Source organism: Acomys russatus, chromosome 32 (assembly GCF_903995435.1).
Source record: "Acomys russatus chromosome 32, mAcoRus1.1, whole genome shotgun sequence".
Lineage (NCBI taxonomy): Eukaryota > Metazoa > Chordata > Mammalia > Rodentia > Muridae > Acomys > Acomys russatus.
In genome coordinates, this window is record NC_067168.1 from 44933626 (window position 1) to 44958999 (window position 25374).

At 52.6% G+C, this 25374-nt stretch overlaps 1 protein-coding gene across 1 annotated transcript in view; it reads right to left on the reverse strand.

Moving 5' to 3' along the window:
- Window positions 1-9962: 9962 nt before the first annotated feature.
- The window catches only part of Scn5a (sodium voltage-gated channel alpha subunit 5), an 88278-nt gene continuing 72866 nt past the window's right edge, over window positions 9963-25374 (reverse strand). Inside the window, exons 22-28 of the mRNA XM_051140000.1 lie at window positions 24137-24259; window positions 21580-21861; window positions 18063-18116; window positions 17050-17187; window positions 16374-16478; window positions 14711-14981; window positions 9963-11869 (exon numbers count right to left, since the gene is read on the reverse strand). Coding sequence (XP_050995957.1) covers window positions 10629-11869; window positions 14711-14981; window positions 16374-16478; window positions 17050-17187; window positions 18063-18116; window positions 21580-21861; window positions 24137-24259 — 2214 coding nt within the window. The 3' untranslated portion in view covers window positions 9963-10628. The remainder of the gene's footprint in view (window positions 11870-14710; window positions 14982-16373; window positions 16479-17049; window positions 17188-18062; window positions 18117-21579; window positions 21862-24136; window positions 24260-25374) is intronic.

Genomic DNA, 25374 nt, shown 5'->3' on the forward strand with positions numbered 1-25374 from the left:
TTCAGTCCGGGACCCCGGCCTGTGGGATGGCGCCACTACATTCAGGGGTTCCCTTCCTTCAGTTGATGCCTTTTGGAAAGGCCCTAGCCCCAGCCACAGTGTACCTTAGCAATGCCCAAGGTGTTTATTATCATCACAAGTCTTACCCACTATTCCTGGGCTGCCTCCCTGGCTGCAGCTCCAGGCAGTGCTGCACGGCTGCTCACATCTCCAACTTGACTGTGAGCTACGTAAAGCCAAGGACAACCCTGTGGCAGTCAAGGAGGTGACAATGAGTGTGGAGAGTGTGTTTAGTGGAGATGAAGGGCTGGGCTGGGGCGGGCAGAGGTTGGTCTCCCCGAGTCTTCCCTGTTCCTTGCTCTCCATCTTCCTCACCCTTCTGCACCCTGGCCTCTGGGTGCCTCTGCTTCCCTCTGATCTCATCTTCTAGAACTTGGAAGCTTCAGCCTTTGAACTCCTTCCTTTCACCAGCTCCCCAGCTGCACCCCCAGCACCCCAGCTCTGCTCCTTCCCTTCCCATGGCCCCGGGGCGGGCTCTGCTGAGCTGCAGTGTCCTCTCATCACCTCTCCTCCATCTCTGTGGCACCCTGGCACTGGCCCCACATCTGCCTGTGTTGATTTCCTAACGCAGCTGCCCTCCTTCCCACCCCACTGCCCCGGAGGGAGGAGGCCCAGGGATGAGAGACACAGGAACTGGGGTCCGCACAGAACAGTGGAGCTAACTCGGGGAGAGTCATGTGGTACACTGGCAAGCGAATGGAGCCTGCAGGGTTGTAGATGAGACCCTCAAAAGCCATTTTACTTCCCCCACGCCTTCTTCTCCGTCACTCACTGAGGAACGGCTCTGGGTCATTGAGGGGGGCGGGGCTGTCAGGTGATGAGGTCACCTTCTTGCTGCCCTGTGTGCATAGCTCTATCACCATGCTGGCATGGCTGCTGGGGGTGACCCTGGGATGCCGAAGGGACTTGTTGGAGTACGACACCAAACAATAATTCTGGAGCTCGCTGGCTGGCACTGTGGTTGAGAGGTGCTGTTTGTCCAGCTCTCTACCCCTGTCCACGAGACACAACCATCCACACAGAAACACAAGGTCTGAAAAGGACAAGGGTTAGCTGGGGAGAGTCACTCAGGAGTTAGTCATGACCATCTGATGAAGATAGTTTATATTTGGGGGGGGGGCTTTTCTAACCGCCTGTTCTAGCTCCCAAATAAATGGGACAGATCTATTAGACTTATTAATAAGCTTTAGGTTTAGTAGCTGGGCAGATACGCCTTCTAATCCTCCTATGCTAGTGTGGCAACTTCCTAGCTACATGCCCCAAGTTACTTGCCATATTGGTCCTGTCTGGGCTGTTTCTGCTAATCAGGCCACATCCTTTCTCTATACTTTCTTCCTTTTCCCTCTTCTCTCCCCGCCTCTCCCCCTCCCTCTCCGTCCCCCTCTCTCGTGATCCCTACCTCAGACCCCAAGACTGGGAATGGCAGCTCTATCTATCTCTCTCTTGCCCAAAATTGGCTGTCCAGCTTCTTTATTAACCAATCAGAGATAACTAGGGAGCAACGTTTACACAACGTTGATCAGTGTACGTGACAAATGCCCTCGTCCAGACTGCAACCAAATCTCAGGGCCCCAGAGTTCAGCATCTGAACACACAGGACACCAGGACAATCCCCAGCAACCATCACCATGTGGACATTCATTGGGTGCGTACTATATTCTGGGGACATTGTGAGTTCCTTCCACGTGTGAGCATGCAGAGTCACGTAAACTCCAGTGAGGGTGTCACTCCCCGTGTCACAGCTGAGGAGGTAGAGCCAGAGCCTGAGGAGGTGTCACTCCCATCCCCGTGTCACAGCTGAGGAGGTAGAGCCAGAGCCTGGGGAGGTGTCACTCCCATCCCCGTGTCACAGCTGAGGAGGAATAGCCAGATCATACAGCAAGCCCCAGCCCAGCAACAGAACACTGTCTCACCTGGGGAGCCCTTTACTTCCAAATGATGCTGAAAGTGTTTAGGTGTCTTCATAGAGAGCGTTAGAAACAGTGGCAGGCATTTCACCAAAGAATAGAAAGACAGCCAATCACTGCATGAAAAAAGGCTCAGTCATTAGTCACTGAGGAATTCCAAAATCAAATTGCTGAGATACAAAACAAAACCCGACAAAACACCCTGCAAAAAACAAACACAAACAAAACCACCAAAACCAAAAATAAACAACCAACTAAAAACCATTTAAGATCTGGGTGTGGTGGTGCACACCTTTAATACTAGCAGGTGGGATGCAGAGGCAGGTGGGTTTGAGACCAGGCTGATCTTTATATTGAGACCCTCTGTCCAAAACAAGCGACCAAGCAAGAGATAGGTAATGCTGATGGCAACATGCAAAGACTGATCCAACCCGGAGTGTGACAGCTGGTGGGATGGCATGGTGGTAGAGGTGCTGGCCACCAAGCCTGGTGATGTGAGTTCAGCTGACTCCCACAAGCAATCCTCTGACCTCTACATCTGCTTCTACACACACCCATTAAATAAAGTTAAAAAGTGTTTAAAGGCTGAATTTTATTATGAAAAATTATACCTCACTAAATAAATCTAATTTAAAAACAGTGAGTTGCGACAGGATGGTCACTGTGTCACATTGTCATTACAAGAGCGAAATCTATAAAATGACTTGGGCAAAGAAGTAGGTGACCCCAGCCTCCCTGGGAAAAGCAGTCCAGGAGAGCATCAGCCAGTGCAGAGGCCTCAGCCCATGGTGCTTGGTGCGGCCAGAAGCCAGTAAGGGGGAGCTGTGCCTATCACGGAGGACCACGATGGGGGACTCCAGACAGTTTCAGCAGAGTGCTGGCTATGAGCGAGCCACGTTAACTGGTCCCCTACTCTCTGAACAGCCAGGAACAAAAACCAGTTAGGAGGCCAATGGAGGGAGGTGCTCAGTGCACTGTGGTGGCGTTGAAGACCGGCTGGACTTGGGATGTGTTCCGAAGGCAGAGCCAACAGGATTTCCTGCCGGATTGGATATGGGGTGTGAGGGAAAGAGAAGAGGCAAGGATGGCATCAAGGCTTTTGGCCTGGGAAGCTGGAAATCCGGCTGGGCACCACTGTGGGCACTGCTTAGTGGTTTTAGCTGTCTCCTGGGACCTGTGGGTTAAGTCAAGGCAGAGACCGAGGGAGGCTCAGGCCAGCACTGCTCCTGGATCTCGGCTCAGGATGGGTTGGGCATCCTGGATACTCTGTTACACTTTCTTTATGAGCTTATTGGTTTTGTCGTTTCCTTGTCTCCTGTCTGGAATGGAGGCTGTAAATGTGATGGGTTGGGACAGGATGTAGGCGGCCCAGTCATCTCTGCTAACCTGGCCTCTTCTCTTGGCCTAGCCCTCCTTGCTTCTGCTACCTCGAGATGTCTCCACAGTCCTGCACATAGAAGGGGACTGGCTCTGGCTGTCCACAAAGAGGGGTCTCTCCATGACAGGGTGATTCTGCTGGAGGCAAGCTTAGCCCTGCTTTGCTTGCACTTACATCCCAGCATGTGCCCTGCTATGCTGTGCCCCATATACAGCCAGGCATAGGTCGGGAGTGACAGGAGGACAGGACGTACTGCTGGCCACTCAGCCCACATCCGGGCAAGGGCTTCTGCTGGGACCTTACACACCTCTCAGGAATCCGAGCTGGCCTGTCTCTCCATAAGGGTTGGGGTGATGGGTCTTTTCTTGTCAGCAGCAGGTGCCTGGCGGCTGCCCAGGATGCCAGCCCCGTGAGCTGGCATGGGAGGAAGTGCTTGTTAGAGTGGTCATTACCCGTGCTGGGCTCAGGCTCCTCAGCTCTCATTGCTATTGCTCAAGATGGTTGGGATACCGCGAAGAGCGGTGCCAACTGCTTGGCCTTAAGGCTGCCCTGAGACACCCTGCACCTCAGACTGTTGGGCAGCTGTCGACCTTTGACGATCATTTCTGATCAAAGTCCCGCAGCAGTCACTCTGCTTGAAGTCCCCATGTCCTGTCAGCCTACTTCTGCCCCTGGGAATATCCTGAGGCTTGTGGCCTGAGTGGGTTTGGGACAGGAAGCCTGAGATTCATCCCTGGCACTTTGGATATAGGTGGAACCCATCCAGGTGAAGACCCCAAAAGGGGTCTTGCCTTCTTCCAGAAAAACAGAGCGGACGGCAGGACCGCTAGGGAGAGAAAGGGCTAGAGACCTCAGGAACAGGAAGGGCTCAGATAAGTGGTCCAGGTGAAGCCACACAGTGGATTCGTTGGCCAGTCTACTGATGGATTCTATAGACATCCTCATACCTCCTTTGTGCAGGGCACCTAGGCTAGGATTAGAGACAAGGTTGTAAACCTTATGAGCCTGGCCCGGCCTGCCACAGCCTTTAGTGTGATGGATGGGTGTGATATGTGTGCTCAGGGTACTGGGGGCAGGGCACAGAGGCACTGTGGCGGCACAAATCCTGAGAAGCTGCCAGGGTTGGGAGGCACTGGATGCGGGGGTTCCCCTGAGTCCACTACAGATCTGTCACACCCTTGCCTTGCCCTTGGTCACTTTCCTCACTGTGGCCTCTGCCTCTAGCAGGGCCCAGACATCTTTCTCCCTGCCCCTCCCAACCTCCTGGACACTGAGTCTCGTGGCTGTCAGGGCTGATGGAGGGCTGCTGGCATGGGCCAGGGCAGCTGCCAATGCCGTGGCCTGGGGGTGAGAGCTGATGTCTGTCCAGGAGCATCTCTTTCCCTGCCAAGCACTGAGATTCCCGGCTGCATGCCTTCTCCCTTGACACAGGAGCTGGCTTCTGCCACTCATAGAGTCATCTGCTACCCAGACCCCAGCCTCACTCCCATTTGGCCTGGTGACAGCTGTGGCATTTTAGTAGGTACAGGACAGGCTCTTCTCTCAGAGCCTCACTTGGTCCAGTCGCAAAACTCTCTAAGACAGTTGAATGCTCTCACCCCAGGGAACTGGGGAAGGCTCTAGTGATAGGCCGTCAAGAGCCCCAGACTCCCAAGTCCTGGCTTCAAGACCAGTGGAAAATGCTGATCCAGTCTGAGGGAGTAGTTAGTGTCCCTGGAGATTGGGAGAAAGAAGACTCAAGCCCTATATGGTCCTGTGGTGGGGGCTGCAGCCTCAGACTTCTTAGTCTTCTTCACTTTATGGCGGCCACTGAAGTCCTTGCACACCTAGCCTCTGAGGGGCACAGTGGTGAGGAAAGGAATATGAAGCCATTGCTTGTGTTTCTCTTATCATTGTTTTTAAATGTATACGGATGCCTTGCATGTATGCCTTTGTGCCAGGTGCCCACAGAGCGGAGGAGGGAGTAAGGTCCCCTGGAGCTATACCACAGTTACAGATGGGTGTGGCTCTGCGGATCAAACCTGGGTCATTGGGATGAGCAGTCAGCGCTCCTAACTATGGAGCCCTCTCACCAGTTCCTTCAGTATTTCTTTAAATTCTATCCTGTGGATGTTTTCATGAGACATTTATATCATCACTTGGCAGGCACTCCTGAGTGCTCCACAAAATCACACATGCCGTGAGGTTTGGGGTTCTCATGTTTATTAAAATGCTGGCTGTGGCCTACTATCTTAGGATGTGGACTGTCCCTTGAAAGGCCCTGGTTGGTTGGAGGAAAGACAACAAAGGAGGTGACCAAGGGAGTGACCAACAGTGTCAGACAACTATTTTTCACTTGGGGATCATTCATACGTGAATGCCACTTAGACCTCTCAGTCTCATTGCAAAGAGGGAGGAGGGGGAGCTGAGGGCAGCTGTAAGAAGGTTCCTTTGGCGAGTTTTATCACTGTGCTGTTTCCAGGCCCCTGGGCCTCCTCTTGAGGAAGGTCCTGAGAGACAGGTGTGTGACACCTCTACACTCGGGCTTTGTGTGTCAGGATGCTACATGGGGGATGGTGACATGGCGGATGGCATCTTGCTAGGCCTCAGCGAGCTCAAGTACATGGTGATCATCTTGACATGAATCCCTGGGGACAAGGACAAAGACCAGCAGGGATCCTGGAAAGGGACTTTGAAGGAGAGCTAAACATGTTTTTTGTTTAGATCACAAGTCAGGGATGAGAAAAAGACTTGTGAGAGAGCAGGTGATGTTTATCCCCTTAGAAGTTGAACCACCGTGTGGAGGGGGAGATTGGTTGTTAACCAGCTGAAAAACATCCTTGAACAAATGCTGAGAGGAGGTATAAATGTGAGCCAAAAACAGGAGGCGGGGCCTTTGGAGACTTGGAATAGTTTTGGCTGTTCCTCGCTCCACTCCAACACGCTCCTAGAGAGAACCACTTGAGGGAAGGCTTCAGGGCTCCCGGCTCCGGCTGAGGTTCCGGGTTCTGGTTGCTCCAGGTTTCAGCAGAAGAAATCCTGCTGATTACGCCAGGAGAATTGTTCCTCGGAACTGATATCCTTGTGGCTTCATTATTGTATTCTTTAATCTTTTCCCATTGTTCAGGTTACTCGGGTTATAAGTGAAGTACTCTCGGTTAATAAGTTTGTAATAAAATATATTTGTTAAGAAAATTGAGCCTACAGGGCTTCTCTTGGGAAACCGCAGGGAGAAGGCGCAGCAGAGCTCTCCTATCTGCACACCTGGCCTGGGAGAAACCATCCAGCCGCCCTGCCTGGGAGAAACTATCCCAGCCGCCCTGCCCTGGGAGAAACCACCCTGCCCCTAGCACTGCACCCGCTCATGCCAGGCTGAGACAGAGGCTATTGGTGTTCCCCAAGCAGAAGTGCCACAGGCCCTGCCTGTTCCCACCTAGGCCCAGGGAGGGGTTCCCACTAGGCAAGACCTGTCTCCATTACATTGGGGGTCCTGTTTGCTCACCACTCCATTGGCATTTGTAGAAAGGGGAGCTGTGACAGGAAGTGTCAGGATGAGTAGGGAGCTGGGCCATGTCAGGAAAGCATCCTGGAGAAGGAGAGTCATGACCCAGAGAAGAAGAGCAAGGAGTATTGTGGGTAGAAGGAGCAGCAGCTGTCGAGGTTGAGAGCCTGGAGCCCTGGGGGCTGGAGAGATGTGGTTACAGAGGCCAGCAGGGCTGGAGGCCTGGACAGTTTGCCTTGATCCTAAATCACCAGGAAGCCACGGAGCAACTTTATCCAGAGTTAGTAATCTTGGCTTGAAATATCACCCTGGCCACTGAGGGAAGAATTTGGATGAAGTTAGCAGAGGAGCATCTTGATGGTCTCCAAGAGGCAAGACATAGAGCCCGTAACCCAACAAGAACAGTTTAGAATGGAACAGTGGGATTTCAGAGTCACCCAGGAGGTGGGGCCCCAGGGTTTGGATGTCAGGGTCGGCATTTAAGATGGCACTGATGGGCCTGGAGCCAGGCAAGGGAGTTCAGCACTGGGTGGTTTGGCTGCAAGGTCTAGTAATAACCCAGCATAGACTGCTGACCACTGGCTGGGGGCTCAGTGGAGAGGCCCAGCTCAGGAAAGGGTCTTCAAAGCCTCATGTGGGTCTGGAAAGGCACAGTCAAGAGCCAGGAGGAAGCAGGGCAACAAGAGAGAAAAGTAAAAGCAACCAACCAACCACAAGGGTTGGCTATAAGGCCCGTAGAGCTGTTAGTCAGAGAGCGAGGCACAGCTGTGGACAGGACTGAGGACGGGCTTGCTGGACACACATGCTCCGTTCTACAAGACAAAAAGCATTCTGGAGATGGATGGTGGGTGGGTGGGAAGACAGTGACGATCACTGAACTGGATGCTTAACACAGTTAAGGCAGTGAGCTCAGCACTATGCGTGTTTTACTACTGTTAAAAAAAAAAACAACAACTGAAACGAGGGAAAGCAGCAGGTGAAGCCTAGAAAGGGCAGTTTCCAGGCAGGGGAGGGAAGCACTTCCTGGGTGACCCGCTGCGCACAGAGAGGTAAGGATTTGCAGATGAGGACAGAGGGGATGCTACTAAGTCCAGCCACAAGGAGGTCCTATAGGCTAGCAGAGCATGTGGGCATGAGGGCATGTGGTCATGTGGCATGTGGTCATGTGGCAGCAGGGAGTGAGGGGAGGAGAGGACCAGTCAATTCAAGGGTCCAAGCCAACCAGTGGCCCTGCCTGAGGCTGGCTCTGGTTTGGTATTTCCGAGGTACAGTTTTCCCTCTCCCCAGTGCCCTACAGCAGGAGGTCCTCAAGGAACGGCCCAGGCATCTCTTCTCCTGGGGGACATACTGCCCTGTCTGCATCCCCACTTGTGCTAGCTGGGGACACTTGTGCTGCTGTTTTCCAGTGACAACCTGAAGCCATACCTGAGTCCTGTGCACTCTCACCTCCTCCACCACCTCCTCCACCTCCACCACTTCTACCACCTCCTCCATCACCCCCTCCACACCCCCCCCCACCGTTCTCCAGCCCCTCTCAGGCTAAGGCCTCCTCACAGCTTCAGCCAGCCTCTGATGCCCCACCCCTTCCCTGGTGCTCACATTACACCTTAGCATAAGAACAGAATCCAGACCAGGTCATGTAAGCCATTTATTAGTTTGTTTGAAAAATAATGTATTCCATTTATACATGAAGCTTGGTGAGAAGTGCCCATTTATTTCAGATGACACCTGACATGGATGCATGTCCCTCCGTCCTCCTGCCTACTTTCTTCCCCCATCACTGTGCAGTTCTAGAAAAAGAGACCATGGTGAGCCAAGGATTTGGGGCTAGCTTGCTCCTGCCCTTAGCCATCCTGTCTGCAGCCAGCTCCAGGCACCTGTCTTAAGGCTCCAAGGCTATCGGTATGCTTGAAACCACAGTCTCCTTCCGGCCAGCTGGGATGGCAAAGCCTGCCAACCTGGCAAGCCCTAGGCCACATTCCTACCTATGCAGCCTGAAATGAGTGCCAGGGACACACATCTCTCCAAGCCTTGAGAGCAAAGCACAGATCTACAAAAATAAGATTTCCACTCAGAGAAGCATCACCTGGACAGTCAAAACCAAGCCCCCCACACTGGGCTCAATGGGGACATTGGATGAATCTCCAGGAGTGGGTAGGGTGGGGGCTGGTTGCCACCAAGGGAACTGAGGTGACAAGAAAAAAACATAATACTTGACTTGTCCGCAGTGCCCAACTTCGGCACCGCTAGGAGCGCCCAGCCCTCCGACAGCTCGGCGAGGTAGGTAGGAGCAGCCAGCCTGCAGCGGGCAGGTGAGACTGAGGTGGCCTGTGTGGTGGGTACCCCCAGCCGAGGGTGGCCCTGCTGGAGAGCTAGACTTGGGCATCTGAGCCCCTTTGCAGCTCAGGCTCCACCAGCCAGTCACTTCAGCGGTGACAGTTCTCTACATTAAAATATTTGCATATGCTAAATAGGACTTTCAGCAGCTGAAGAGGTCGTGGGGGATAATTGGACTGGTAAAATAATTTTTCCCTGAAAAAGCCTTCTCAGAAGACCCCTGGGATAGTCAGAGCCTTGCCCTCGGGAGTCCAGTGTCTGGACAACCCCAGACCCTGAGCTGGGTCTGGGTGCCACACTGCCTCCTTTCCCAATGGGATGCATGGCTGTCTCCTCCCAGAGCACAGAACCAGGCCAGGCCTGACCATCCAGGGCCCTTCTCGTAGGCAGAGCCAGGCTGCCCTCCCACTTCTACAGTGTCTGAAGAGGAGTTGGGAGACCCAGTGGGAATGCCCTTTTCACATGGTCAGAGGTGGAGAGGCCCCAAGGGAGCCTGGAATGGAGACCGCGTTGTCAGATGGGCAGTGCAGCTGCTATAGCTGAGCGCAGTTCAGTGGCCCACACTGAGCAGCTTTCTCTTCCCTTGGCCTGTGGACAGGGCCTGCCATGGCCCAGGAGAGGCTGTGTGCCTCGTATCCTTGGACTCCAACACTAATACTCTTATGGAGAGGGCAAAGGGCAGGGCCCATCTCTGAGATCTAAGCTGACCTTTGGAAGCTTATAGTTTTTGTAGCACTGACCTCAAAGACGCCTGGATAAAAAGAGGAAAGTAGAATCCTGGGAACAATGGGGGTCACTGGAAGAACCCCACTCTTGGGGGCCAGGAAGGAAAAACCTGTCTCTTTTGGAGCAACCGACCACACTTGCCTGAAGGGATCCTGGGCCCTTGTGGCCTTTCCAGCCGAAGTGTGTGAAAAGTGTGCACGTGTGTGTGTGTGTGTGTGTGTGTGTGTGTGTGTGTGTGTGTGTGTGTGTGTGTGTGTCGCTTAGGCCTTCCCGGCTCCTCAGCAGAGTTCTGGCAGCTCCACTGACACGCTTGTTCAGGGTTAAGGAGAGGCAGTGTGAACTGCTGCAGATGTTCATGGAAAAGATGTTCTTTGCTCAAGTAAAAAAATATCAAATATAATAAATCTATGAAAGCCTGTTCACAACATGTACAGTGTGTTTTCCACCCTACTTTACAGAGGTTGGGACAGAGTTGCTGTTCAGAGCAATGGTGTGCCCCCTGGCCAGACCAGGCTACTTGGGGTGTGCCAGGCCTCCAGGGGCAGGCCTCTACCAATAAGGGGTTCCTCCAGCTGCCCTGGCTCCAGCAGAGAGACCACAGAACTCTGCCTTGCGGCTCCTCCACATAGAGGCTCATCTGTCACCTCCAGAGCCAAGAAGGTGTCAGCTGACACTGGCTTTAACTGCATAAGGTGTGTCAGGATACAGGAGGGTGTGTCCCAGCCAGCGGTGTCCAGGCTCACACTATAGACTCTCGGTCCCTATCTGGAGATGGAGGGAGGTCTGCGAGATCCTCACTGCGGCTATAGTCAGACGCACGCACCGGGAGGTTGTCGCTGGTGGCTCTCGTGACGCTGTCGTAGGAGGGGGGGAAGGACGTGGAGGAGATGGAGGAGCTGGAGGGCGGACCACTGCGCCGGGAGAAGTTCTCGTTCATCATGTAGGCAATGAGGCCCTCTCGCTCGGGGGCGTCCTCGTCAGAGAGGCCACTGCTGCCCGCTTGCTGGCGGAAGAGGAAGGAAGCATGCTTCACCGAGCGTTGCAGCAGGTGCCTCCGGAAGGCCCGTTGGATAACCGTGGCCGACACCTCCTCGTGTTTTCGTCGGAGGGTGGTGGTGATGGGCTCGTAGGAGATCTTGGAAGGATTGGCCGCCATGAATTTCTCCTCCATCTGGATCTTCAGGGCGTCCATCTCCCCAGACTCCCCGAGCACCCTCTTGGTGAAGGCAAACAGGATATCCATACAGTGGATGCGGTCCCCGCTCACCATGGGCAGGTCCATGTTGATGAGGCTTATCTGGTTGGGCTTGGCGATGCGGAGTGGCTCAGACAGAGCATCCGCAAAGTCGGACAGGGCCAAATACTCAATGAACTGGGTGGCCTCTGGGTCGAACTTCTCCCAGATCTCATAGAACATGTCAAAGTCGTCCTCGCTCAGGGGCTCTGTGCTCTCCTCCGTGGCCACGCTGAAGTTCTCCAGGATGATCGCGATGTACATGTTGACCACGATGAGGAAGGAGATGATGATGTAGGTGGTGAAGAAGAGGATGCCCACCGCGGGGCTCCCACAGTTCCCCCGGGAGCCATTGCTGTTGGGCAGGTTGGGGTCACAGTAGGGGGGGCCCGTGTTGAGGATGGGGCTGAGGAGGCCGTCCCAGCCGGCTGACGTGGTGATCTGGAAAAGGCACAGCATGCTGTTGGCAAAGGTCTGGAAGTTGAACATGTCATCGATGCCAGCTTCCCACTTGACATAAGCGAAGTTGGCCATGCCGAAGATGGAGTAGATGAACATGACCAGGAAGAGCAGGAGGCCGATGTTGAAGAGGGCGGGCAGGGACATCATGAGGGCGAAGAGCAGGGTGCGGATCCCCTTGGCTCCGCGGATCAGCCTGAGGATGCGGCCGATTCTGGCCAGACGGATGACCCGGAAGAGCGTTGGGGAGAAGAAGTACTTCTGGATGATGTCGGAGAGGACAGTGCCTGTGGGAAGCAAGCAAGACTGTGGCCACCATGGCGCCTCTGCCCTCCTTCAGGCCAGGTTCACCAAGGGCAAGTGTGTCTGTGAAAGAGAAGGCCCTTACAGGAAGACCAGGCCAATGGGACATTCTAGGACGTGGCCTCCTCTTACCTCTATGACCCAGGAGATGAAGGCCTGTATTTTGCTAACTGTCTCCTCAGCTCCATTATTCTGACTTTAAGGACAAACATGTACATGCAGGTATACCAGGACATAGTCTGTCATGGGTTCTGAGGCATGAGGGCCCTCACTCATCACTCCAGCAAGCCTACCAAGAACCAGAGCTCGAGGCTTCCAGCTCCTTGCTACTCAGGACATGGTCTGAGGACCAGCAACTGAGGGACCTCCTGAAGGCCTAGTGGAAATGTAAATCTCCTCTTAGCAAATGCAGACATGGCAGGTGCATACTAAGGGCAAGACTTGTTGGTGTAGGACCACCGTTATTCACACAGATTGAGCCTCAGAGGCCCTGTGACAGTCCTACTATCCTTACCTTTGTGTCTCTAAGGGCACAGGTATATTACAGGAGAAAGATGAAGTACATTTGCTTCTTGGAGATGCAAGGGACCCAGCTCTCCTTCAGTAACGCTGATGGCTGGCATGTGCCAGGAGCATTGGGTTATGCACTTTCAGCCTTTGTTTCACTGGCCTTCCCAGAACTCTGGGGAAGCAAGCCACCAGCATCATCTCCTTTCCAGAAGATGGAACCAAGACAAGTTAACTGACCCAAGTGACAAGCTGGGAGGGAAGCCAGACCAGCACCAAGCAGGACTAGCAGGAGGTTCAGAAATACATGCTGTACCTCCTCAAGCCTCCAAGATGTTGGTGGTCCACTCCAGCTGACATCTGCATCCCCCACACTGCTCTCCAGCCCTATAAGGCCAACTGCCACCCTTGCCTCCACCTGGGGCCTTGAGGCGTTTCTGAGCCTATTTTATGTTCTCCATGCCTGCCCACCAATGCAGTGGCCACGAGTGCCTTAACCTGGATTCACTAGAGGCAGATGACGTTTATGGAAGAAAAGCAAACTCAGAGTGACCCCAAAGGCAGATGTGTACTTATGGGAATGGCTGTGTGTCAAGTATTTGTGCTGTAAGCACAGCAACAAAGAAAAAATATATAGGGTCAATATTAGACTTCATTAAAATTAAAACAAAATACTTGTGCCTCAGTAGACATCACAAACACAGGAAAACAGAGAAACTGAATTTTGTGTATTTGATATGGGATTAGAATACTGAATAGATAAAGTGCTCTTACTACTCAACAATAAAAAAAGATAAAATACTCTAATTTTTGAATAGTTAATTCTCCATGCAAGATAAAGAAATGGCTAGTAAGCATAGGAAAAGACATTCAGTTCCATCAGCCACCAGGGTACTTGGTCACCAGGATGGCTGTAACCATCCTAGAAAGCCAGTCGTATGTGCTGGTGAGGAAGGGGACCAGTGGGAGCTCTGACCGGCAATGGTGACTATGCAAACAGTGCAGCCACGTTGGAAAATGGTTTGGCAATTCCTGAGTAGTTAGATGAATGGTTGCCAGGAGCTGAGGGACACCGGACATAGAGAGGGGCTACCAAGTGGGCAGAATCTCTCTTGGGGGCTTTCTAACATTATATAGTGGTGATGGCTGCTCAGTTCCACAACAATCCAGTCATGTTCTGTGAAAGATAGTGGCAGACCACGGGGTGACATGGTCCTACAGGATCAAAGTGACCTTGTAGCTGTCTTTGTGTTAGGTAGATTAGGAGATGTTCACAAAATGATGAAGTCGCCTAATGACACATTTTCAGAGCATACCCCTGGTGTTAAGCAATGCCTGATGTCCACTGCTAAGTGAATTTTAAGTTCACTTGTGAATTCTATGGTATATAAATCACATCTCAATAAAGCTGCCATGTAAGAGTTTGGGCTCAGCAAGATGTGGTGGCGTATGCCTTTAACCCCAGCACTCAGGGAGGCAGAGGCAGGTGGATCTCTGTGTGTTCAAGGCCAGCCTGGTCTACAGAGTGAGTCCAGGACAGCCAAGGCTACACAGAGAAACCCTGCATCCCAGAACAAAACAAAAAGAGTTTGGGTTCTAGACAGATGGTGTGGCTCACACCTTTAATCCCAGCATTAGGGAGGTATAAGCAGGTGACTCTCTGACTTTGAGGCCAGCCTGGTCTACACAGTGAGTTCCAGGATGGCCAGGACGACATAGAGAAACTCCAGGAAAAAAACACGTTTATATTCCGGGGCTGAAGAGACATGATGAGGACACCTTGTCTGTGTTATGCTCTTGTCCTGTGCTGTCCCTCCTCTGGTGAACTGCAGGAGGCAGGTGATTCTGCAAGAACCTGGCACACACGCTGGATGATTTATGCGTTCTATCTACACTATGAGAAAATCTACCTCTCATTCTTAGGGACTCAAGTTACCTCTTCCTTCAGCCTAGGTTGCAAGTTTCTGTTTGTAGTGTAGCAGAGTCTCTGTGGTGGCCATTCCTTTTCCTAGCCTCAACCTTGAAGTTTTCTGAATAGCCACAGAGCTGTGTCCCAGGGGGAGTAGGGTCAAAATGGGGTGTTGGGGTCTCTTCAGGTTGACCACTTTGGCCTGAATGGGCCCTCCCAGACAAGTTCTTTCTAGAGTGGTGTGTAGGTGTGTGTGTGTGTGTGTGTGTGTGTGTGTGTGTAAGGGGGAGGTGAGGAATACAGAGAGAGAGAGGGTGAGGGAGCCTAGGCACAAAGTAGAGAACAGAGGGCTTTAGCAGAAACCGTGGCCTGCGCAGGACTTCTTTGTCTAATCGACTTGCATACCCACCGACGATGGAGAGGATGACAACCACGAAGTCAAAAATGTTCCAGCTGTTGGTGAAGTAATAGTGGCGCAGGGCAGCCATCTTGACGATACACTCGCCCGTGAAGATGGCCACGAAGAGCAGGTTGATCTTGGACAAGATGTTGACCTTCTCAGGGCTCTGGTCATCTGTCTCCACCATCATGGTCACCATGTTTAAACAGATGAGGAACATGATGGTGACATCGAAGGCCTGCTTGGTCACAATGTCGAATATGAAGCCCTGGTACTTGTTCTAGAAGAAGAGGTGAGGGGCTCAGTACAGCAGGAACCCTAGAAGAACCTGGGGGCCAGTTATCCCAGACAACTTGCATCCTACTCACCTTCTGGGAGACTACAGTCCCCCAACCCCTACTAGAAATACATATGTAGGGGAGGAAACCATGGAGGTAGACCAGTTGGCCCTCTTGCCTGTCTACTCCATCCCCTCTAGGCATTAAGGCCCAGCCCCAAGGCTCCCTTCTCCACCATGCTATCCCCAAAGGACCTGCAGGTAGACTTCTATTCTGGGTTTCAGCACACTCTTTGGTCTCAAAATCTGGAGACTCAAGGTCAAATTTAAACTTCAGTCCTTGCAATTGTATATGCCTTCAGATTAATATATTTTCCCCATGCTTTTTATGGAATAGATGTTATTTATTCTACTGAATAAAATTATTTTATATCCATATATTTTAAAAATAATTTTACTTTTAAATTGTGTATATGTGTGTGTCTGAATGTAGGTATGTGTACATGTGAGTGCAGGTACCTGTGGAGTACAGAAAATGTTATTGTACCTCCACAGCTGGCATCACAAGCAGTTGTGAACTGGCTCATGTGGGTGCTGGAAACTGCGTTCAAGGCCTCTGCAAGAACAGCACAGGATCTTAACCACTGAGCCACCTACTCTAGCTACTCTATGTGTCTTTAATTGTGAATGAGCCCAGATTATTTGAAGAGATAGGAAAGATGAGATTAAAAATATGCTTGTTCTCTCTGTGTGTTTCCTCCCCCCCCCCTCTCGTAGAGAAGAGAGCGAGTAGGAAGAAGCACAGGAAAGCTTTAAAATACTGGGCCTGTCTAGTTGGCTGGTGGCTTAGGGTCATCTCACCTAATTACTCTGAACATTCCCTCATTCCATTTTTCACGTGTTTGTTTTTTAGGACAGGGCCTCAATATGTAGCCCTGAACTCAGAGCGATCCTCCTGCCTCTGCTTCTCAAGTGCTGAAATTATAGGTAGGTACCACCATGACTCAAGTCCTCATTCCAGAACGCCAGCTCTGGCTCTACTCAAGAGGGAAACCCATACCCCATATAGTTCTTGGATTATCCCAGAGCTCAGAGGATGAGACTGTGTAGGGGTAGCTATGTGAAAGCTCACTATACTCTCTGGGAAGAGACTGGACCCTTGAAAGGAAGGAGGAGGCCCACGGGAAGCAGATGAGTTCCTCCGAGTATGCAGTGTGCCTCCAATGTCTCTGCCTCCTGTCTTCCCCCTATCTGCGTGAGGCTTAGGCCTCTATGGGAAGAGAAATCTGAGAGTGCCTTTCAGCTAGGCTGAAGCCCGAAGATCCCTTGATGGTGGGCTTTGAGGGGGGCTCCCAAGAAGAACCCTCCCCAAGTCTGCCAGGGAGCATAGCTCACCAGGGGCCGTGGGATGGGCTTCTGGGGTTTCTTGGAGCCCAGCTTCTTCATGGCATTGTAGTACTTCTTCTGTTCCTCTGTCATGAAGATGTCCTGGCCCCCTAAGTATAGAAAGACAGCACCCGCATAATTCTGGGGTTCTTAGTATCTTCTTTCCCATGTGAAAAGTACCAGGCTCAACCACTTATTAACTTCCTGTCCCAAAGTTTTATATGGAGAGATTTCCCCCCAAACCTGCCTTCCCAGGGTCCCTCCTGTCTCTGTTCCCTGGGAAATCCCTCTGGCTTCTGTGGCCTGCACATCCAATATTCACTTGACCCTTCTCCTTGGCTCAGCTTGGCCAGGCCTCAGCATCTGTCTGAGCATCTCACTTAGTCTGGCCACAGCCTAGTCATGGTGTCTCTGGGGTGTCTATCCCCTTGGGTCTCTGCATGGCCCCACACATGACTCGTGATCACAGATTGGGTTAACAGTTCAAATTCTCACCTCTGAATCTCTTAGCTAGATGGGGGCAGGCAGAGACCCATCAACATGGCCATGTGCACCCCCCTTTCTTCCCCGCCATATTTCATCAGAAGAAAGAGGCTTATCCCCAAGAGAGCAGACGCAGTGGTGGCCTCTGGCACCCTGCCCTCCTCTGCCCCCCAAACCCAGGTGGAGCCAATAGTCTACGTATCTTTTTCTTCTGCTGGTTGAAGTTATCAATGATGACACCAATAAACAGGTTCAGGGTGAAAAAGGAGCCAAAGATGATGAAAACAACGAAGTAGATGTACATGTAGAGGTTGTATTCCCACTGCGGCTGCTCCTCATGCTGTGGGGGAGAAATCAGACAGGCGGGATGAGGCTGCAGTGGGGGCGGGGCAGGGGGCGGGGCAGGGGCGGGGCGTCACCAGCCCTACTGTGGGGGAGAAATCAGACAGGCGGGATGAGGCTGCAGTGGGGGCATGGTGGGGGGGGGGGCGGATCGTCACCAGCCCTACTGTGGGGGAGAAATCAGACAGGCGGGATGAGGCTGCAGTGGGGGCGTGGTGGGCGGGGGCGGGGCGGGGGGCGGGACGTCACCAGCCCTGCTGTGGGGGAGAAATCAGACTGGTGGGATGAGGCTTCAGTGGGGGCATGGTAGGGGGGGGGCGGGGGCGGAGCGTCACCAGCCCTACTGTGGGGGAGAAATCAGACAGGTGGAATGAGGCTGCAGTGGGGGCATGGTGTGGGGGGGGGGGCAGAGCGTCACCAGCCCAGGTATATGTGACTGAATGGCTGTGATCAAAGTGGTGGTGGGTAGAGGTGAGTGGAGATGATGGTGGCAGGCAAGGACAGCTGGCATGCCAGGTTAAGGGGTCACCCCATATCGGTGTGTGTCCAGGCCCTGGGCCAATTGGAAACAGGGTGACATTGGGCTCTTTGTCTTCCTTCAATCATCTGTATGACAGGATGGGGCACAAGGACCAAGGAGAAACTCACTGATGTCTCGGCTACTTCCACTTGTTCTCCTGAGTGAGGATGAAGAACCCACAGTGGGCTGGAGAATTTGGGGACTCCAAGAGAGATCACATGGGTTGTTTCAGGGCCAGGCCTGAGCATTCCTAAGAAGCTGACCCAAGCTCCTCCTGCAGGCTGGGCCTTCAGGCCATGAGGCCCGGAACCTCAGATGCTGGTTTTGTTGGGAAAAGCTAGTGGCAAACCTACCCCTCTGGAGTCCACGGCCGCATACATGATGTCCATCCAGCCTTTGAATGTCGCCTGTGAGGAAGAGAGCATGAAAGCCATCAGACTTGGCACTCTGCTTCAGCTACAAAGAACACTCATCTCAATTCAGCTGCTAAACAGCTTCCTGCAAGAAGCAAGCAGGCCCCAGCCCAACTGTTCAGTAGTGTCCAAAAGGTCGAGTGGCCCAGGAAAAGGCTTTGAGTAGGGGTCAAGGATGGAGGAGAAGATGCTGAGGAGAAACCCCAAGAAGGCCATGCTAGGCTTCTCAATTCAGCCCTCAGGTCTGGTAAGGCAAGAGAAGACTCGCTCCTCAAAAACATGTATTTCAGATTCCAACACAGCACAGGGTCCAGACAGTGGTCTGACTTACTAGCTGACCTCAGGGCTGATCCAGTGAGCTGCATCCTGCCACTCAGAGGACCAGCATCCTGCCTGTAGCAAAGGGCTCCCTTCTGCCACTGTTCCGGTAAATGGCTAACTCCCTAATGTATTTGATGAATTCTCTGATGTAAATATTCTCACCTCAACCAATTCTCACCACCATAATGCGACCTATGGGAAGAGGTGAAAACTTCAGAGCTACAGAATACACACAGCACATGTGTGACAGACAACAGCCACCTGGGCAGCCCAGATGATAAAAAACGAATGCCAGACTCATCCTGTGTTTTAGCATCGCTCACTTATATAGTTGTAAAGTTTAATCTTCTTATAATGGTTGTGTCCAACAGCCAGCTTGTAACATTTCTGCAAGTGTGACCCTCAAACCCCGTGGGCTGGTGCCAGCCAGCCTCTGCACACCTCACCGAGGCAGCAGGGAGGGAAGGAGGTTACATGAAGGAGGCGGGGCCCTGGTTTGGGTCTGTGTCGTCTGCACAGTGGGGCTGCTGTCAGAGCGCAAGAGACACTCTTGGTGGTGACACCAACAACTCCCCAGGGGAATCCCACGGCGTCGACAGCAAAACCTAACCCTCCACCAAGCCTCCTTTGGAGCCACTGCTTGGCTATCCACATTTTTTTCTTTAAAGTTTATTTTTATGTATGCGCTTGTGTGTATATCTGTGTTGGTTTCTGTGCCTGTACATGGGGGTACCCCCAGAGGCCAGTATTGGGTCCCCTGGAATTGAGTTACAGGCAGCTCTGAGCCATCTGACATAGAGACTGGGAACTGAATTCAGGTCTTCTGGAAGAGCAGGAAGCATTCTCAACTGCTGAGCCACCTCTCCAGTCCCACACATTTTCTACATCTAAGAGTTCCCCCCACCCTTCCAGACAGGATTTTACTACATAGCCCTGGCTGTCCTGGAACTAGCTCTGTAGACCGGGCTGGCTTCGATCTCAGAGATCCTGCCTGCCTGTGCTTCCCAAGAGCAGGGGTTAAAGGAATGCATCACCACCACCTGACTCCTGGCTAAGAATTATCTTTAAAAAATAATTTATTAAAGTGTGTGTGTGTGTGTGTGTGTGTGTGTGTGTGTGTGTGTGTGTGTGTGTACACACCATGGTGCATATGCAGAAGTCAGAGGACAACTTTCAGGAACTGGTTCTCTCCTACATGTGAGTCCTGGGGATTGAACTCATGTCATCAGGCTTGGCAGCAAGTGCCCTTACTTCCTGAACCATCTAGCTAGTCCCATTTAAGAGTTGTTTAAAAAAAAAAAAAAAAAAGATAGATTTATTTATTATGTATACAGCGCTCTCTGCCTGCATGTCCACCTGCAGGTCAGAAGAGGGCATCCGACTACATTAGAGATGGTTATGAGCCACTATGTGTTTGCTGGGAATTGAACTCAGGACCTCTGGAAGAGCTGTCAGTGCTCTTAACCTCTGAGCCATCTCTCCAGCCCATTTAAAAGTTCTTATGAAGCAGGCAGCTAGGTATAGAATGCTCATTAAGGCTCATGTGTTAAAAGGTTTGGTCCCTTAAGAGACAGTCTGGCGAAGGGTCTTTGGGTCATGAAGGGTTTGCTTTTACTGGGGACAGTGGGGCTACTTCCTTTCTTCCTTCCTTCCTTCCTTCCTTCCTTCCTTCCTTCCTTTGGTTTTCTTGGCCGTGAAGTACAACTTGCCACACTGGCCATGATCTGCCTCACCATGCACCCAAAGAAAGGAGCCAACTTATCATAGAGTGGAGCGTCCATAGAGTGAGCGCAAGCCAACATTCTTATAAGTGAGGCCTCGTTTCGAGCATGTATTACAGTCATGGAAAGCTGAGCAACACAGCTGCGCAAGCCATGTGAGCATCCCGTGCTGTGAGACTCTCAGCTGTGAACAGAGGTAGCGAACTGCTCTGGAGACTGCTGGGGAGCCGCCTACGGTTATGAGGTCTGGACTGGAAAAGTGGGAGGTCCTGAGTCTAAAAGGAGGAGTTTCCTTCCAAGGCTCTGACACTGAGGACAGCCGCAGGGACGGACAGCTGCCTGGGTTGGGTTCTGGTTGCATGGTTGCAGGGGAGTCTTTATGTAGTCTTGGCTAGGACTTAGGAAGAGGAGCCATGGTAGTGGGTGCTAAAGGAGTTTCTGTGTGTGTGTGTGTATGTGTGTGTGTCTGTATGTACATGTGTGCATACCTATCATTTACGTAGAGGTCAGAGAGCAAGAGCCTGGGTCTCTCCTTCCACCACGTGGGTACTGGGGATTGAACCCAGGTCATTAGGCTTAGTGACAAGCGCCTTTACTCACTAAGGTGACTCACCAGCCCTCCACCTTATTTTGAGATGAGGCCTTTCACTGAACCTGGAGCTTGCCAATATGGCTAGACTGGCTGGCCAGCAAGCCCCAGGGATCCTCCTGGCTTCACCTCCCCAGCGCTGGGTTTACAGGCATGTGCCGCTACACCTGCCTTACGATGTGGGTGCCTGGGATCTGAACTCAGACTCTCATGCCTGTGCGGAAGCACGTTATTGGCTGAGCCATTTTCCCCTGCCCCATGGGTTGATTTTTATGGCGGGTGTTATAACCATTACACCATCCTGCTCATAACATAAATGGACAACCGAGAGGACCTGCACATCAAAGATGGAAGCAGATACACTCCTTTTGGGGGGGTGGGGATCTCGAACCCAGGGCCTTGCATATGTCAGGCAAGTGCCCTATCACTGAGTTACATCGCCATCCCAAATGTATTATTTTAAACAGCATATAGCATTTTATGATCGAGGGTGGTCAGTCACAATTTTACTAACAATTCAGTCCCTGGCGGGTCAGTAATCCTTTCTAGCTAGCCTGTGCCACCTACAGAGGTCAACTTGATGGACAGCTGGGGATTGGTCCTATCTCGTGCTGGGCCCATGCAGTCCACCTTGGACAATGTAGAATCAGTCTAGAACTGAGGCTCTGGTGACTTCCCGAGGAGCCTTGTCCCTGGAATCCTAGCTTCTTGGGGCTCAGTGACCCTACTGCAGGGATCCCACTGTGCCGCTCCTGCACACCCCAGGGTGAGGGACGTATTTCTGAAGAACCAGTGGAGTAAGGGGACCCTTGTCTCCCATACTTACCACCTGTAGAAGGGCCAGGTACCCAGCCCCCACGTTGTCAAAGTTGACTTTCACCTTGGTCCAGTACAATTCTCCGGTTACATTGAAGGATTCACATTCGCTCTTGTTGTTCACGATGGTGTAGTTGAGAGGCAGGTCCCCCTCGGTCTGGTTGATGCACCTACCGAACTTCCCGGCGAAGAGGTTCACACCCATGATGCTGAAGATGAGCCAGAAGATGAGGCAGACGAGGAGGACGTTCATGATGGACGGGATGGCGCCCACCAGCGCGTTGACCACCACCTCACGGACAGAGAGGAGACCTGGTTCTTGGGGTTGTCCTTTCAAGACTTTGCCCCCCCCCCAACACTTGCGGGCTACATGTGGCTGTGGGGGTGGGAGTTAGGGCTCCAGTCATGAGGACAAGGCGGCCTCTACAGCTCTGGTGGCGAGTGAGGGAAGGCAGAGGGAACCAAGAGCCCTTTCATCCACACCCTAACAGCTGAGGGCATCCAAAGCACACCAGCCTTTTCCCTTCCCGGCCCTCTTCTGCTTTCAGCCATGGTCTACAGGACTCAGTTTTCATAGCTCAGGGTCTCTGGTAGTTGCAGTGGTTGGGAGTCTACTGGGAAGGACAGGCTTATCCATAGCGGAAGGCTCTGGGCCATGTTGGTCCCCCAGGTCCATACGTTCTCTGTGCCAAACTTTTGGTTTATTTTAGGGTTGCTGCTGCCGGGAGAGGATGGTTTCCCCGAACCTCCCCGGGGGACCCACGTGCTATGTCTGCAGGCTGTTGTCTGACCACTCACAGTCGTCCTGAGCCACCATAAGGTGGCTTGCTGACCGATAGATCTGGGGACCTGCGTGCGGTCCAAAGACGGTCCACGCCTAGCTGCCCAGGAGCCAGGAATCTGTCTACCACATGGATGGGGGTGAAGTTGGGTGGGTTCTGTTGCAGCACAGAGGGTCTGCTGTCGAGATAGGGGACGGCATTCTCAAGTAGACAGCACAGCCCTGGAGCAGGTGGGAAACTATACTCCCTAGAGCACCAAGCTTTCTGCAGAGAGTTTGCCCTTGGCTGGCACTGTAGCCAGCAGCCACATCAGAGGCATTCCTGGCACCTAGCATCACTCTGTGTCCCTCTGGAATCAAGTGTCCTTGGCTCCCAAAGACACATTTAACTCTGGTCCGATTACTCCCTGCGGGTGGGTTACCGCCAGGACTAAGCAGTGTAATTGGTGGTGCAGGCAAGGTTCACAGGCACCAAGTAATGATGAACTCTGTGCTGGTCCTTGCCGAGGTAGGGAGATGGATACACATTGCTCTCTGAAGTCCTAAAGAATTGTGTATGTCAACACACATGCACGCACACGCGCGCACACCCTTTCTTTCTTGCTGACTATCATAACTAATTCCTTTTCGGTGCTGGAGGCAGGGTGTCACACCCAGGGCTTTACACACTGAGGCAAACGCTCGGCTAGAGACGCACATTCCCCAGCCTTCGTGGCTGTTTTTCTTGAGGGCTTTAAAATTCGTCTCATAAAAATGGATGGAACTGGAAAATATGAAGCGAGGTAACCCAGGCTCAGACAGACAAATACTGTTTGTTCCCTCTTGTCTGCGCATCCAGCTTCTAATTTTTATATATGTATATGTACGTGGGAGTGAGTGTGGGTGGAGACCTGGAAAGGGGCCCGTGAGAGGGGGTTGGGGAGAGGCTTTAAGAGAGAGGTGTGGGGAGGGGGAACAGACAAACATGATATGGAAATGGGAGGGGACAGAAGGGGACAAGGAGGGCTGGGGGCAGGGAGCTGGGAGGTGGGGGAACCAGCAGGAACTAAGTATATGTAAAAATGTCATGGAGAAATCTGTTACTTTGCATGATAACTAAAATTATTATTTTAAAAAAGAAACAGGGCTACGGAGATGGGCCAGCTGGTAAGAGCCTGAGAACATAAGTTTGGTCCCCTGAACCCAGAGTGGAAGGACAAACCGGTTCCAGAAAGTTGTCCTCTGATCTCCAAATGGCACATGGGCCCCCATGCTCACAAGTGTAACACACACACACACACACACACACACACACACACACACACACACACGTACATTTTTTTAAAAGATATTAAAATTGCCTTCTATTCTCACATTCTTTGGTAAAATGTGGTCCCTCCAAATGTCTATGGGATCAAAAAGGCATTTGCTAAGCCATGAACTTACAAACCGTCGTCTGAAGGTGAGAACACAGCCTCCTTTACAGTGCCTTGCTTGGCTCTTGCTACACTGCCCTTCACTGTCACATAAGGACATGGGAAAGGCAGCCTGTGACTGCCAGAAGTGAGGGACTTCAGGCCAGCCTGCAGAGTGGCACACAGGGAGGTGGGCCCCGTGGCAGAGCAGGAGAGGGCCGCGGTGCCGATGGGCCTGGGTGTCAGTGAGACCGTGACTCCCTCCTGATGGGGAGCACTGGAACCCTTCCTGGAGAGTTTGTGCCACACCCCTCAGGGTCAGGGAGGAGAGCATCCAGCTTTCCGGGCAGCTGGGGGGTATGCCCCACTGTCCTCCACCTGCTAGGACTTACCCTCATGCCCTCAAATCGCGACAAGGCCCTCAGAGGTCGCAGCGCACGCAGTGTCCTCAGTGACTTGATGGGACCCATCTCGGCAAAACCTAAGGTGTTGGCCACGAGGCTGACCAGCGAGACCTGTGGAGAGGGGGCGGAAAGGCAGGGACAGCTCCAGAGGCAGGCTAGGCTCTCAGTCCGGCTCAGACTGGCAGGCCAGTTCTTCTTTATGAGCCTGTGAACGCTAGCGTTGAAGGCCTGTGGCAAGCCAATGCTGTCATGACTGTAGGCCCTTCAGAGAGACGGCTGTATGTATCTACAACCACTAACCCCTTGGACCAGGACACCCTGTCCCTGCTCTCCCTCATGTGGCAGAATAGAGACAAAGTCTGGGTTCAAGTCCGACCTTGGAGTCGGTCTCCTCTTCTCCCAGAGAAGTCTGTTCTGGGGGAAGGGAAGGGCAGCCCTGGGTTACATACAAGCCCCAGACACAGGGGCACTTCAGCACTTCCCTTAAGCCGGACTTCCTAACGTTTTGACATCTTCTAAGGACCTAGGCCGGGGTAGGTGACACTGGAGGTGCCTCTGTTCTCTGCTCCCTCCAGCCTCTCCCCACACTTCCCCTCTGTGGACCCCATCATGCCAAAGGTCTTACTTGGAGCCCTGCCCTATGCTGGTTCCACAGAGGCGCAGGTGGGAAGGGCTGTGCAGAGCAGGCAGCTGAAAATTCCAGAGATTTCTTCTAAGCTGGGAAGCCCTGGGTGGCAGGGGTGGCCAAAGGGCACTGAGGGGGACCCAGCTTAGCTTCCATGCTGGCTCCACTCACCATTGGAGGATCCTTGGAGAGGCTGAGTGGCATGGCTGGGACCACCTTCCCAAGGGGGGGGGGCAAGATTCCCGTCTCACTCTGCATCTACCCACTATCCTTCCATAGCCTGTGAGGGCTCGGACAGAGGCTCCCTGGCAGTCCTTATGCTAGTGGGCCTGAGACACTGTGACCTGCCTTTGCGGAGGACTCCAACACAGCAGTGTCTGCTCACATCCTCCCTCTGGTCATCCTGAGAGCATGCCCAGCTGTTGCTCCTGGCCCAGGACCCTGTCTGAACAGATCTCCACTCCCTGCCTGTCTCCCTCAGACCCTGCTCTGAGGCAGGCCTCTGTTCTCAGTTGTCTTCTTCCTGGCTTCCTTCTGCATGGTGAGCCTGCCTGGCCCAGTCGTTCTATCCTGGGCACTGCCATAAGCCCCTTACCGATTA